The sequence below is a fragment of the Paramormyrops kingsleyae genome, chromosome 14 (genome assembly GCF_048594095.1).
Source record: "Paramormyrops kingsleyae isolate MSU_618 chromosome 14, PKINGS_0.4, whole genome shotgun sequence".
NCBI lineage: Eukaryota > Metazoa > Chordata > Actinopteri > Osteoglossiformes > Mormyridae > Paramormyrops > Paramormyrops kingsleyae.
The window spans coordinates 15,090,358-15,101,949 of record NC_132810.1 but is presented as its reverse complement, the minus strand read 5'-3'; the positions used below and the strand labels follow the sequence as shown (position 1 = coordinate 15,101,949).

General features: G+C 47.3%; 2 protein-coding genes across 2 annotated transcripts; both read left to right on the top strand.

Annotated features, from left to right (window-relative positions):
• The first annotated feature begins 4,875 nt into the window (after nucleotides 1-4,875).
• cimip5 (ciliary microtubule inner protein 5) lies at nucleotides 4,876-6,536 on the top strand. Its single transcript, XM_023834717.2, has 3 exons — nucleotides 4,876-5,393; nucleotides 5,555-5,594; nucleotides 6,031-6,536. Exons 1-3 carry the CDS (start codon nucleotides 5,143-5,145, stop codon nucleotides 6,226-6,228), a joined length of 489 nt encoding a protein of 162 aa, XP_023690485.2. The 5' UTR covers nucleotides 4,876-5,142; the 3' UTR covers nucleotides 6,229-6,536.
• Nucleotides 6,537-7,709: 1,173 nt separating this feature from the next.
• slc66a3 (solute carrier family 66 member 3) lies at nucleotides 7,710-11,069 on the top strand. Its single transcript, XM_023834680.2, has 7 exons — nucleotides 7,710-7,990; nucleotides 9,270-9,352; nucleotides 9,563-9,632; nucleotides 9,755-9,812; nucleotides 10,340-10,460; nucleotides 10,560-10,601; nucleotides 10,718-11,069. The coding sequence occupies exons 1-7, from the start codon at nucleotides 7,845-7,847 to the stop codon at nucleotides 10,807-10,809; spliced, it is 612 nt and encodes a 203-aa protein (XP_023690448.1). The 5' UTR covers nucleotides 7,710-7,844; the 3' UTR covers nucleotides 10,810-11,069.
• The last annotated feature ends 523 nt before the right edge of the window (nucleotides 11,070-11,592 follow it).

Here is an 11,592-nt window from a genome sequence, read left to right as displayed (position 1 = left end):
CTGCAACGTTACAGCAACAGCGTGTAAAAAAAAAAAAAAAGAGTCTCTGCGTTGGCAAGCTCTGATGTTCCCTGTGCCTGCGAATTTCCAGCAGGATCCGACCGCGTGTGACAGAGCAGTTTCTGTTATTTCACTGCCAGGGGGGGCAGAGCAAGGCCTAGCTTCTGGAAGGGAGGGGGGGGGGCAATACAAATTAATCAAACAGGGACCTAGAGCGGCGAAGTATTAAATAAGTGCCATCAAGAGGGAAAAGCGGTAATTATTTTCTTTGTTTGGTGGATTAAGTCCCTTCAGAAATGGAAGTGCAAACATAACATAACCCACAACTGGAACGTCAGTCACCCCTGCATCTGACCCCAAGCTAAACAATGTGGGGGGGAGGGGGGGTCAGACAGTTACTAATATTCCCAAGAGCATGGCTTTGGTGGTAGGGAAGACACATGGTTTATAAGGAAATTGTCCATATATCCATTTCCTGTACCTGTTTGTCCTATTTACAGTTGCGGGGGATCCAGAGCTTATGGGCACAAAGCAGGGAACAACCCAGGATGGGATGCCAACCCACTGCAGGGCACAGACACACACACATACATCTATGGGCAGTTAGTGAATGCTGGTCCTGGAGGTGTGAGGAGATAGTGCTAACCACTGCACCACCGTGCCCCCCCAAGGAAAGGAAACATATTCGCCGCATTGAGACATGCTCCTGCGGATGCGGATTTAATTTCTCGCCGGCTTTGAATGCAATTTGAATCTGGATGCAAAGAGTCACCTTCACTGCCATCCTATTGGCCAATCCAGCGAAATTTAAATGCGTTTCGGACAACGAGGCCAAAACAGTCATGTTGTGAAAACATTGGCTGAGGTGGGAAGCGTGACCCCAACACCGCGCTTTAAGCAGCTTCTCAGCGCGGCCCCGCGTGGGAGCAGGTGACACCTGTTTGTGGTGACGACTGTGGCCAGGTGTGAAGCAGTAGCTCCATCTGCCCAGAAGGGGGGGTCTCAGCTATTGGCAGTGAAGCTATGACATGAATCAATCACCAAAACGGTCCATTCGTCTATGGGTGAAGGACAGGAACCCTCAACAATCATGGAGAACTAAATGTGTCATCTAAATGTGACCTTAGAGGGCCTCAGCGTTCCTGTGGAAATGCCTTTGGAGGTACAAGTGTAATCGTATGCTGATTCCAGGCTGAATCTCTCTCTTACTGGCACTAATGTCGATTTAGACTTTTCCTGGCAGTTCAGTGTGGCTGCTTCATGCCAACCAATATTTTAAGATGAAGATGTGATGCACACTAAACAAGTTATGGAAATGCCACCTACATTCTCAAAAAAAAAGTGTAAACAGCAGGCTGCGAAACACTTGGCGTACACCTGATAGATGGATGGCTTTGCTGAACACATTCGCAGCTTTTCAAATTCCCCAACTTCTCTCAGTCATGATCCCAGAGCTGAGCAGAGCTGAGCTGAGGTCTGGTACCGGGAACATGGCAGGTCGCTTCCCTGTAGAGTCTGACAGACATGTACAGTGGTGTTTATCAGCCATTATTAGAGAGATATGGCAATTCCTGGGCTGTAGGTGACCAAGGGCTGAGTTATACTTGACGCTCACAACGCATATGCGTACGCATCATGGCCGAATCGCGTTTTCTGCGTTTATTCTGTATTCCACCAAAAACAGAGGTTCGAGTTTGGTTACCTTTTGTCACAAGACTATGTGTTTATATACGGTGGTTAGTATTAAGTAACATCTGATTTTTAAAGAATGTATGGCTGGAAGAACTGTATATTTTCAGAGGGAAGAGAAAATATTGTAAGCACTATTGTGTCCCTCCGTGTACAGCGACCTCAAAACTAAATGGCAGTTTAAGTTTCTAAGAAAGCAGCATCATATGTACAAAGAACACTTTCTCAGACTCTAACTTGAAATTCTGAAATTTCAGTACAATTCCGGTATTTATAAATCTTGGTTATAAAATTCGCAGACAGCGTGGGTTTTACGTTTCGCTAGAACATTTATATTCTTATAGGAAACAAAATTTAGCAAGCTGTGCAATTTTAATCAATGCCTCTTTTTCAGGATTATCTAGTAAATGTTTAACATTAGTTTAAAGTTTACTGCCGCTACTTTTGCATCGGCTCTGCATGGGGTCTTCAACCCAAACCTAATTATTTTCATCCTTGCTGTTTAAATCACTCATGCATTAGACATGTTTGTGCGATTTTTATTTATTTGTAACTATTTTTTCCTTTATAATTACTGCAATACTTATTGCATAAAAACTTATTTTCCAGTGTCATGCAGCCTAATTACCCAATGCTAACTACTACGACATATCTAACATACACTGCATCATTCAACTTGGGGTAGTAAAGTGATATGTGGCAGAGTGAAGTACGACGTGGAGCAGTGGTTAGAATGCAGAGAATGCTGCAGCAGTATAAAAAAAATAGCAACTGGATCGCTGTGGAGACAGTGAGTGTGCATCATTTCATGTCACTACCTCATACAAAACAAGTGAGACCGGAAACGAAGGAACCGACCAAGACGGTTTTCTTGCACTGTTCCCTGGTGGACATGACCTTTAATACTCCAGAGAGACGTAAACTACTCGTGCAAGTACAGTTAACTGCTTGCGTTGTGTAGCGTCGATTCACCTTAAGTATATCGCGGCCCTTATGGTCCTTCCATATTGCTGCTTTACATATAACCTACATACACAGTGTAGTGTCCGTACAGATATGCGCACAGTGTAGCGTGCGTACAGATATGCGCACAGTGTAGCGTGCGTACAGATATGCGCACAGTGTAGCGTGCGTACAGATATGCGCACAGTGTAGTGTCGGTGCCGATATGCGCACAGTGTAGTGTCCGTACAGATATGCGCACAGTGTAGTGTCCGTGCCGATGTACGCACAGTGTAGTGTCCGTGCCGATATGCGCACAGTGTAGTGTCGGTGCCGATATACGCACAGTGTAGTGTCGGTGCCGATATACGCAAAGTTTAGTGTCCGTGCCGATGTACGCACAGTGTAGTGTCCGTGCCGATATGCGCACAGCGTAGTGTCGGTGCCGATATGCGCACAGCGTAGTGTCCGTGCCGCTGTACGCACAGCGTAGTGTCCGTGCCGCTGTACGCACAGCGTAGTGTCTGTACAGATATATACACAGACCATGTAAAGAGTGCTCCCTCGCCGCCAGCCAGACGCAGGTTCAGAAGCGGCCGCACAAGGACCGTGTGACTGCGTGGGCGCTCACAGGCACTTTCTGCGTTGCCATGGAGCCCTGCAGCTTCCGTTGTCTCGTATGAAAGCTACAGGCCCCCTCGCCTCTATGGCTTCATTCACCCCTGGCCACGCCCCCTCGCCTCTATGGCTTTATTCACCCCTGGCCACGCCCCCTCGCCTCTATGGCTTTATTCACCCCTGGCCGCGCCCCCCTCGCTCCTATGGCTTCTTTCACCCGTGGCTACTCCCCCTTCCACCCCATCTGCAAGTCGTTTACAGGTCAGAATCAGTGTCCATCCAAACAGCACCGAGGGGGGCTGCGGGGTGAGTGATGACTTCTATTTATTAACTTGGCAAAAGCGTCCCTCAGCAGTCTGCAGCTTACGTAACTTACACAATTTACCAATTAATTAATGGTCAGAAAAATGAGTCACTGACTGTTTTAACCTATTCTACGTGCTGTTGCTTAGAGGAGGCCATGACTGACAGCAGAAAATAACTCCCACACCCCCACCAGCGACTCAAATAGCTCAGCCATCCTGCAGTTACACACACAGCTGTACCTGGATCAGGAGGTCACAGGTGTTTGGATATCATGGGTGCCCCAATCCTAGAAATAATGGACTAACTAATGATGCGAAAACGAGTCATTTTATACAAAACTGTGCCCTTATCCCAATCAGTCACTCCTGTAAAAGACTCATCTCCGGCGGAAACAATTTCTAGTCTTTTAAAGGACCAGGTATTGTAAACTTTCTTGTTATAAATCAAACACCTGGCATCTGAAGAACTGTGAAGGAATCTGGCTCCATCTAGTGGACACGCTGCGCTTGTGTCCTATTACTTGCGCGGAACCCAAACCAGTTTTAATTCGGCTGACTGACAAACGTAAAGGCAAATGAAAAAAAAAAAAAATGAAGTAACACCAGGAATCAGGAATCCCACCACACATGTTTCTTTAATCTAATATTCTATGGAAAGAAATCACTTGCATCTCTGAATTAATTTTCTTGTACTTGAAAATGTTCATAATCAACTTTGTGACATTGCTAGATATCCCCTGGGGAGGCTTGCCGTTTTAATTATTATGCACTGTATCTCAATCTAGAAAAAGTGTATTTTCCCAGGCAGTACCGATCAAATCCAATGTCCATGGGCAGGGGCGTTGCTAGAGATTTTGGGCCCCATGAAAGCATATCATATTAGGCCCCCCAGTCCAAACCAATTCAGTTATTTTCCTAATTTTTTAGGGCCCCTGGGTATCGTCCTAGCTTTCCTCCCCCTTACGGCGCCCCTGTCCATGGGCATAGGTTTGGTATTAACACTGCTAGGGGTCAAATCAGCCCCCAACCCCTGCCCCCCTAAACATGTGCGGTACTCCCACGATATTGGTCAGGACACGTCCCGAGGCAGTTATCCGAGTAAATAAGGGGGCTCACCAAACAGCAGCATTTCACATAAGCAAACCTTACAGTTCTGTGTATGTTACAATAAATTATGAGAGCAGCTTCATAGAAACGGCAGTTCTGATTTTACCAGGTTTCCTTCCTGATATAAAGCTCTTACAGACCTGCTTTGCTGAATGTTTCACGGTACTGGTGTATAATATGCTTCATATGCTGTGGACTCACTTTTCGTAGGTATAATCCGAAAAGACGCCTCAGTGATTCCCCTCGGAAGGAATAAGCTGCGGCACCGTTTCCATGGCGACCAGCCGGATAAACAGACGCCAAGAGCCGGCGTGGCCCTCAGCACGAGCGAGAGCCATCAAGTCTGCCTGAGGCTGTAGAGGAGGACTCTCGTGGACTCTTATCCGTGTGAAGAGGCCGAAATCGCGCTCTTCTGTGAGAATTACACACCCCACATATTCACCCTTGTTTACCTGTCCGAGCTGAGCCGGGCTCCCCCGTGATGGATAGCAGGAAAGCATCCGCACGGCGTGCCGCCTCTGCGGGGTACCGCTTCCCGGACCCGGCGGCCGCGGCGGCCGCAGCTCTCACCTCGCATTCCTCCGGGCCGCCGTTCAGGCAGCCGGCGGCCAAAGTCCGCCTCGGGAGAACCGGGGAGGCTCCGACGCGGGACCCGGACTTCCGTGACCCAGTTAAGCAGGACCAGGTGTGGCGGGAGTTCGTGCGGGCGGAGCGGGACGGAGCCAAGGAGTGGTAATTATTACCGGCGATCCGGCATTTAGTCACTCTGGAAGTTGCTGTAATATAAACCACCTGAACACAGATATATACTCAGTCGTCATGGCGTTTCTGCTGTGTGAGCAGCCTGAGCAGCTGCAGATAAACCTCCTCTTTCCACTCGTTGCATTTTACAGGCAGAAGAATTGGAGTTTTCTCCGAAATTACGACCAGCTGGTAAGGTATTGTTACAGTTCCCCACTCAGATCTGTGCCACCGATAGCGCGTCTCTTCCAGACCATTACACACACATTTTTCCTCCGGTCTCCATTAAGCCAGTCATTATACAACAATCATAATTGTCTACATATGCGAGGCAACTTGCCTGCTTGTTTTACGGGAAGTTAAATATTACTGCTACATCTGTTTAAAGCAATAGTTACACTCAGTAACTGTACCAAGCTGCGGTAATTATTTTGTCACTTAGCTAAACAAACTATTTCCCACTGAACAGCTGAATATTCTGCTGCATATGAATTTGGTTTCTGAGTCAGACAGCAGCAGCGCCTTCCTGGGACCTTTGTGTCTTGAACCAGCATGCTGCCCTGTCGGTATCCAGGAGCAATAAGGTGTATTCATGTAACCCCCCCCCCCCCCCCCCCCATGACTTTAGGGTCGCCCCCGGAAGGAGACACCCCTCCCCAGCTATGTCCCAGTGTTCTCAGACCTCGTCCCCAACACGGCCAACCAGATGTTCGGAAGCCGCGTGGGGACTGACCTGGGACAGGCCCTGGTCCGCCTGGACAACCTGGCAGTGTTGCGCAGGAGTCACCGAAAGGCCAAGCTGGACCCGGACATGCAGCCCTGCTAGAAGCGGGCCGGAGCCCAGCAGCCCACAGAACCATTCCACTGCATGGAGAGCAGCCGGACTTCAGGGTATCGCGGAGCAGTTCACTGATCCCAAAGCAGTGAAACACTTCGCATAGGAAGAAACGGGGAAAAAATGATACAGGGTCTCTAAAATTATTTCTAAATCTCTACTTTCTACTCTTTTGCCAACACTCTCATTAATTCGAGTGTTATAGATGGTAGCTTTGATAGCAGTCAGCTTATCCTTCATTTTGTACTCTATTTTTATACAGTTTTGTAAGTCTTTTAAATAAATCTTCTTTCACAGTTGATCAGGACATTTGCTGTAGTGCCAAGCAGCACATGTGAAACATACCCCCCTTGTGGGTTCTCTAAGATACTTCTGAAGCTATTCAAGAAATTCTAAATCGAAAAAAATATATTCTTGCTCCTTTCAGTAAGTTTCATCATTTACCAACAATGGATAATTTGGGAGCTCTAAAGGATCTCGTTAATTTTGTCATAAAGAAACAACTGAAAGCCATCAATGGGCAGACAAACATAGTTACTGTAAGAACTGATCTTGCACGCCCACTTTCACCAAGCACAACTAAAGCAGGGATGTAATATACTTCTGCATCCAGCACATAATAATGAACAATATTACAACATAAAGGAAATGTCATGCACATAAAACATTAACAAAGCCAAGAGTGAAAAGAATACACTTAACTAAAGTTGTGCCAAACTGCTTAATTTCATTGAAAAATGGAAAAAGTTGGGTTTAGATCTTTCTTATGAATGTGGAATTTTCCATATGCAATAAATAACTGAATCACGAATAATGTCTGCTCTTAACACCTTATTTAAAATTAAAATTAAATTGAAATAAATTAAAATAAAATAAAAACGTCAAACATTTCAACTGTCACTTTCCTTCCAATTTTCCTGCTAATAAAATCTATCCAAAACATTCTTGTATGGATGCATTTAAAAAAGAAATGAGTAGTAGATTCTGTTTCCATCCCACAAAAATCACAATTGTAATATCTCTCTTGTTTGAGCCTTTCTAATATTTTAAATGAAATTTCTTTAACCTTATTTTGGATGCAATATTGATTTAACAATTTCCATGCTTTCTTCCAATCTACGTCATCAAACAGGGAAGTCCAAAAGAGTTTTGCGGAGGGAACTGTTGGTTGGCAAAGGGAATTCCTAATATGCTGGTTGTTACATCTATCGTCCCACAAGTTAATATCCCCAATAAATATATTTCTACAGGCAACGTCTGGCCATTTTTAATTTATACAAGCATTCTTAAGAAAATGTATTGCACTTCTATACCGTGCATCGTGCATCATCACATATTCTTTAGGTTTAATTAATAGGTATTTTAAATGTCTCAAGAAACTAACCATATGCATATTTAAGTTCTTGAGTAACACCCACCCTCAGGCGACGTCACTCATGCGGTCGCGTGACGCCGCCCATGCCACGGATGCCTCGGGAGAACAGAAAGCACCGCGCTGATGTGTGCGGAAGCGAAATCAAAAGCAGGCTGAAGTGCCGTGCCGAGGTACCGTACAGAGTCAGACGCCCGAAACGAGGAAGAAGCGCCGACCTCCACGCCGGTTAGATATGAGTGTTAGCGGCATGCTGCATTTTGCAAACCTGAGCACGCTCCTCGTCTGCATGGTGCTGAAATTCCCGCAGATGTTCGCGCTGATGCAGAGCAAATCCTCCGAAGGTGTCAGCCTGCAGAGCCTGATCCTGGAGCTCATCGGGTAAGGCAGTGTGGTCCGGTGGGTACACCCGCTACCCCTAGTTAACCCATCGCTAATTAAAAAAAACACCTAGCATCATTTTCCCCGGCTGCGGATCACTTTCATTAACGGGGCAGCCCAGGCTGCCTGCTGCCGGCGGTGCGGATCCCGTTTCCTGTTTCTGTACCTCGCAACTCTTATTTGTGACTTTTCTTAAATCGCCATTCCCTTGCAACATTCTGTGCGTTATCTAAGTTAAAGGAAGACCTCATCATATAAAGTAACTTGTTCAATTTTAGAGACTACATGACCACACCGTTGCTGATAGAATCGACGATTCGATTTTAAATATACTTGAACCCTTGTTAAGTGGCACCCAAAACGCAAGTGTCTAACAACTGCCCTGCTGAAAAAACAGCATAGACCAGCATGATTTCCATACTGGTTGGTGCTGGTTTAGCTGATGCTGGGCTGGTCTACCAGCACCAAGACACAACATATGCTAGTCTATGATGATTTTTCAGATGGGTGTACCGTCTTAAAACATAAACTGTTAAATTAGTGTGTTTGTGTTTTTACAATCGGTGACACAATCTAAGGATGCTTACACGGCAGGGATTGTGCGGGTCGGGGGTATCCCGATAACACGTGTGCCTCCTCAGGGCGTTGGGCGTGTCCCAGTGATGTCACCCGTGAAAACACACAAGTTCCCGGTAATCCGCTTGCATGCTTTCCTGTAATGCACAGGTTTTTTCCTGCAGTGCAAATACAATCATTTAGGCTATTTGATTGTACTCAGTATTTTTGTACTGAGTGTAAGTGCCCTGTGATGAACTGGCACCCTGTCCAGTGTGAATCTCTGCCTGACACAGGCTCTTGGCCCCTGTGACCTGTCCTAGGTTAGCTGTCAGGAGGGGGGTGTATGTTCTCATAATGTCATGTGACCACCATCCATAACTATGTGCCTATGGCTGCATGTATGCTTTTGATTGGGCTGCCATGTCTGTGCAGCTGAGGGTTGGATAGAGCATGTCTAATACAGACAGATGTCCATGTGGCTTCCGCATGACCACCACTCCCAAGTCTGTACTCCTCCCTACTGGTGACTCGTAGATGCAGGGGAAAAGTACAAGAAAGTACCCAGGACACGCCGAACACCCAGGACAGGCCGAGATGCAAGAACATGCCGAGATCCCAGCGTACGCTGAGATCTACTCCCCTCACCATGAACCCAGTCGCCCCCAGCTCCATGTTTCTCCTGCTATCCTTCCCTGATCTATGACCCCTTTTCGTTTTCCAGGTTCATTGTGTTCAACACTTACCAGGTTTACTATGAGTACCCGCTGCCCACCTACCTGGAGTACCCCATTCTGATCGCTCAAGGTCTGTGTCTGTGTTAATGTGAGTCTCAGTAGCCGTGTGCATTACTGTGAGTCTGTCTGTTACTTTGTGTCTGTGTGTATTACTGTGAGTCTGTCTGTTACTTTGTGACTGTGTGTGTTACTGTGAGTCTGTGTGTTGCTGTGAGTCTGTCTCTGTTACTCTGTGACTGTGTGTGTTACTGAGTGATCATGTGACTCTTTATGCTCCCAGATGCCATCCTGCTCCTGCTGATCCTGCACTACAATGGCACCCTGAAGCAGAGTTTATTCTATGCATCCCTGTATCCTCCCAGGGCGTCGGTGCCCAGCACCGGGTCTGGCCCGGTCCGCCCCCCCGCCAGCCTCACTGGCTAAGTCACATGAGTTTTAATGATGCTGATGCCTCCTTGACTTCAAGTTCCAGGTTCACAGGGGGCTGGCAGCTGCTGACCTTAGAGAAGTGGATCATCGACTGGGCCATGGTAGGAGCCTTTTTATAATCATAGTTTCAGATCATCCTGTATGAGCAGCCCGAACAGCTAGACCGCCAGCTAATCCCGTATGAGCAGCCCGAACAGCTAGACCGCCAGCTAATCCCGTATGAGCAGCCCGAACAGCTAGACCGCCAGCTAATCCCGTATGAGCAGCCCGAACAGCTAGACCGCCAGCTAATCCCGTATGAGCAGCCTGAACAGCTAGACCGCCAGGCCCCTGCCATGTAATTTGTGGGGGGTGTCATGCCACACCCTTGGGTGCCTCGTGCTTCCTTCCTGTCCTTAAATGGTGCTCTCTGTGCACTGGGGCGAAGGCTCCTCATGTCTACTATGAAATGTCAGGTAGTGTTTCGCAGACTTCCTGGGGAGTTCCAGAATGTTCCACCACCAGTCTGTTCCAAGTGATGAACTACTCACCAGCTACAGGGCTGGGTATTTGGGCAGTACATCATTCTGGCTGGCGCTTTGGCTCCAGAAGGACGGGAGGCAGTACTGAGTCCGATTTCCCCCCCCAGAGTTTGTGCACCTTCATCAGTGCGGCGAGTAAGATGACCCAGCTGCGCTGTCTGTGGAGCTCCAAGGACTCTGGGCAGGTCAGCGCGCTGACATGGGGACTGGCGACCTACACCTGCCTGGGTGAGCCCCCTCCCCTCAGCGACTTCGCTGTTGCACCCTGGACCAGGACGGGTCCTGCCTTCTTGTAGAATTCTTAATGTTTTTCTTCTGGTCTTTCAGCGAGAATTTACACCACGGCCGTGACGTCTGCTGACACACAGGGTGAGACGGGCCATCCGCATGTTTGCCATAATTCCCACGCTAGCTGGTATTTCTGCTCCATCTTGGTGGATGTGATTGGGCTGGGGCTCATTATCCTTTCTCCCCCACCTCTACAGTTCTGGTCCGATTTGTCGTCATGACGATTCTGAATGGGTGGGTTACAGCGGCTGTGCTGTACTACCGACGGCGCAGGACAAAGCAGGACTAAGCCTGTTGTCATGGAGACAAAGCAGGACTGAGCCTGTTGTCATTCAGACACGGGGCTTCCTGTTGTTAACACAGGTGTGGTGTGGAGGCTTCCAGATGGATGCGCTGGGCTGCTCCCCCCCATCACCAGCTGCTGTTACACCAAAAATCCTACGTCATTTTCTTCTTTTGGCACAAATGTTGCATTTTTTTATATAAACTTTTCTCAGTTTCTGCCACCTTCTTATTGTACTCAGCAGAACAAAGTGAAACATTGATCTATTTCCCGTCCCGTCATTCCCGTCCAAAACTTCCTTCCTCCTTTAGAACTGTATCCTAATCACTTCCCTTTTCACCCTTCATGCTTCCAGCGTCCTCTTGGTTAATGGGTTTCCATGGAAACTCAGCACATGCTGGTTCAGTCTGGTCATGAGGAACATCCCCTCCCCCCGCTGCTGACTCAGGATGAGTCAGAACAGAAGGTTCCGGGTGTTTCGGTGGTGACGTCAAGATCAAGTATGGATGATTTTGAGGGATGGAGGGGAAAAAAAACAAAACCCGAAATAATCTAGTTAATGACAGGAGTCGGAACCCAAAGGCTACAATATTTTATTGTCAAATAGACTAACATTAACACAGCAGTATAAAACATGCAGTATGAACATAGCACTTTTAAATATAAAGTGGACAGGCTGATATAAATAATACATTTATGTAAGATGGCATGTAAAAGATATACTGTATATAATCCTATGGAGCGTGCCGTTTACGAAGCTTGTCACGTACCGACATGCTCACACAGCAC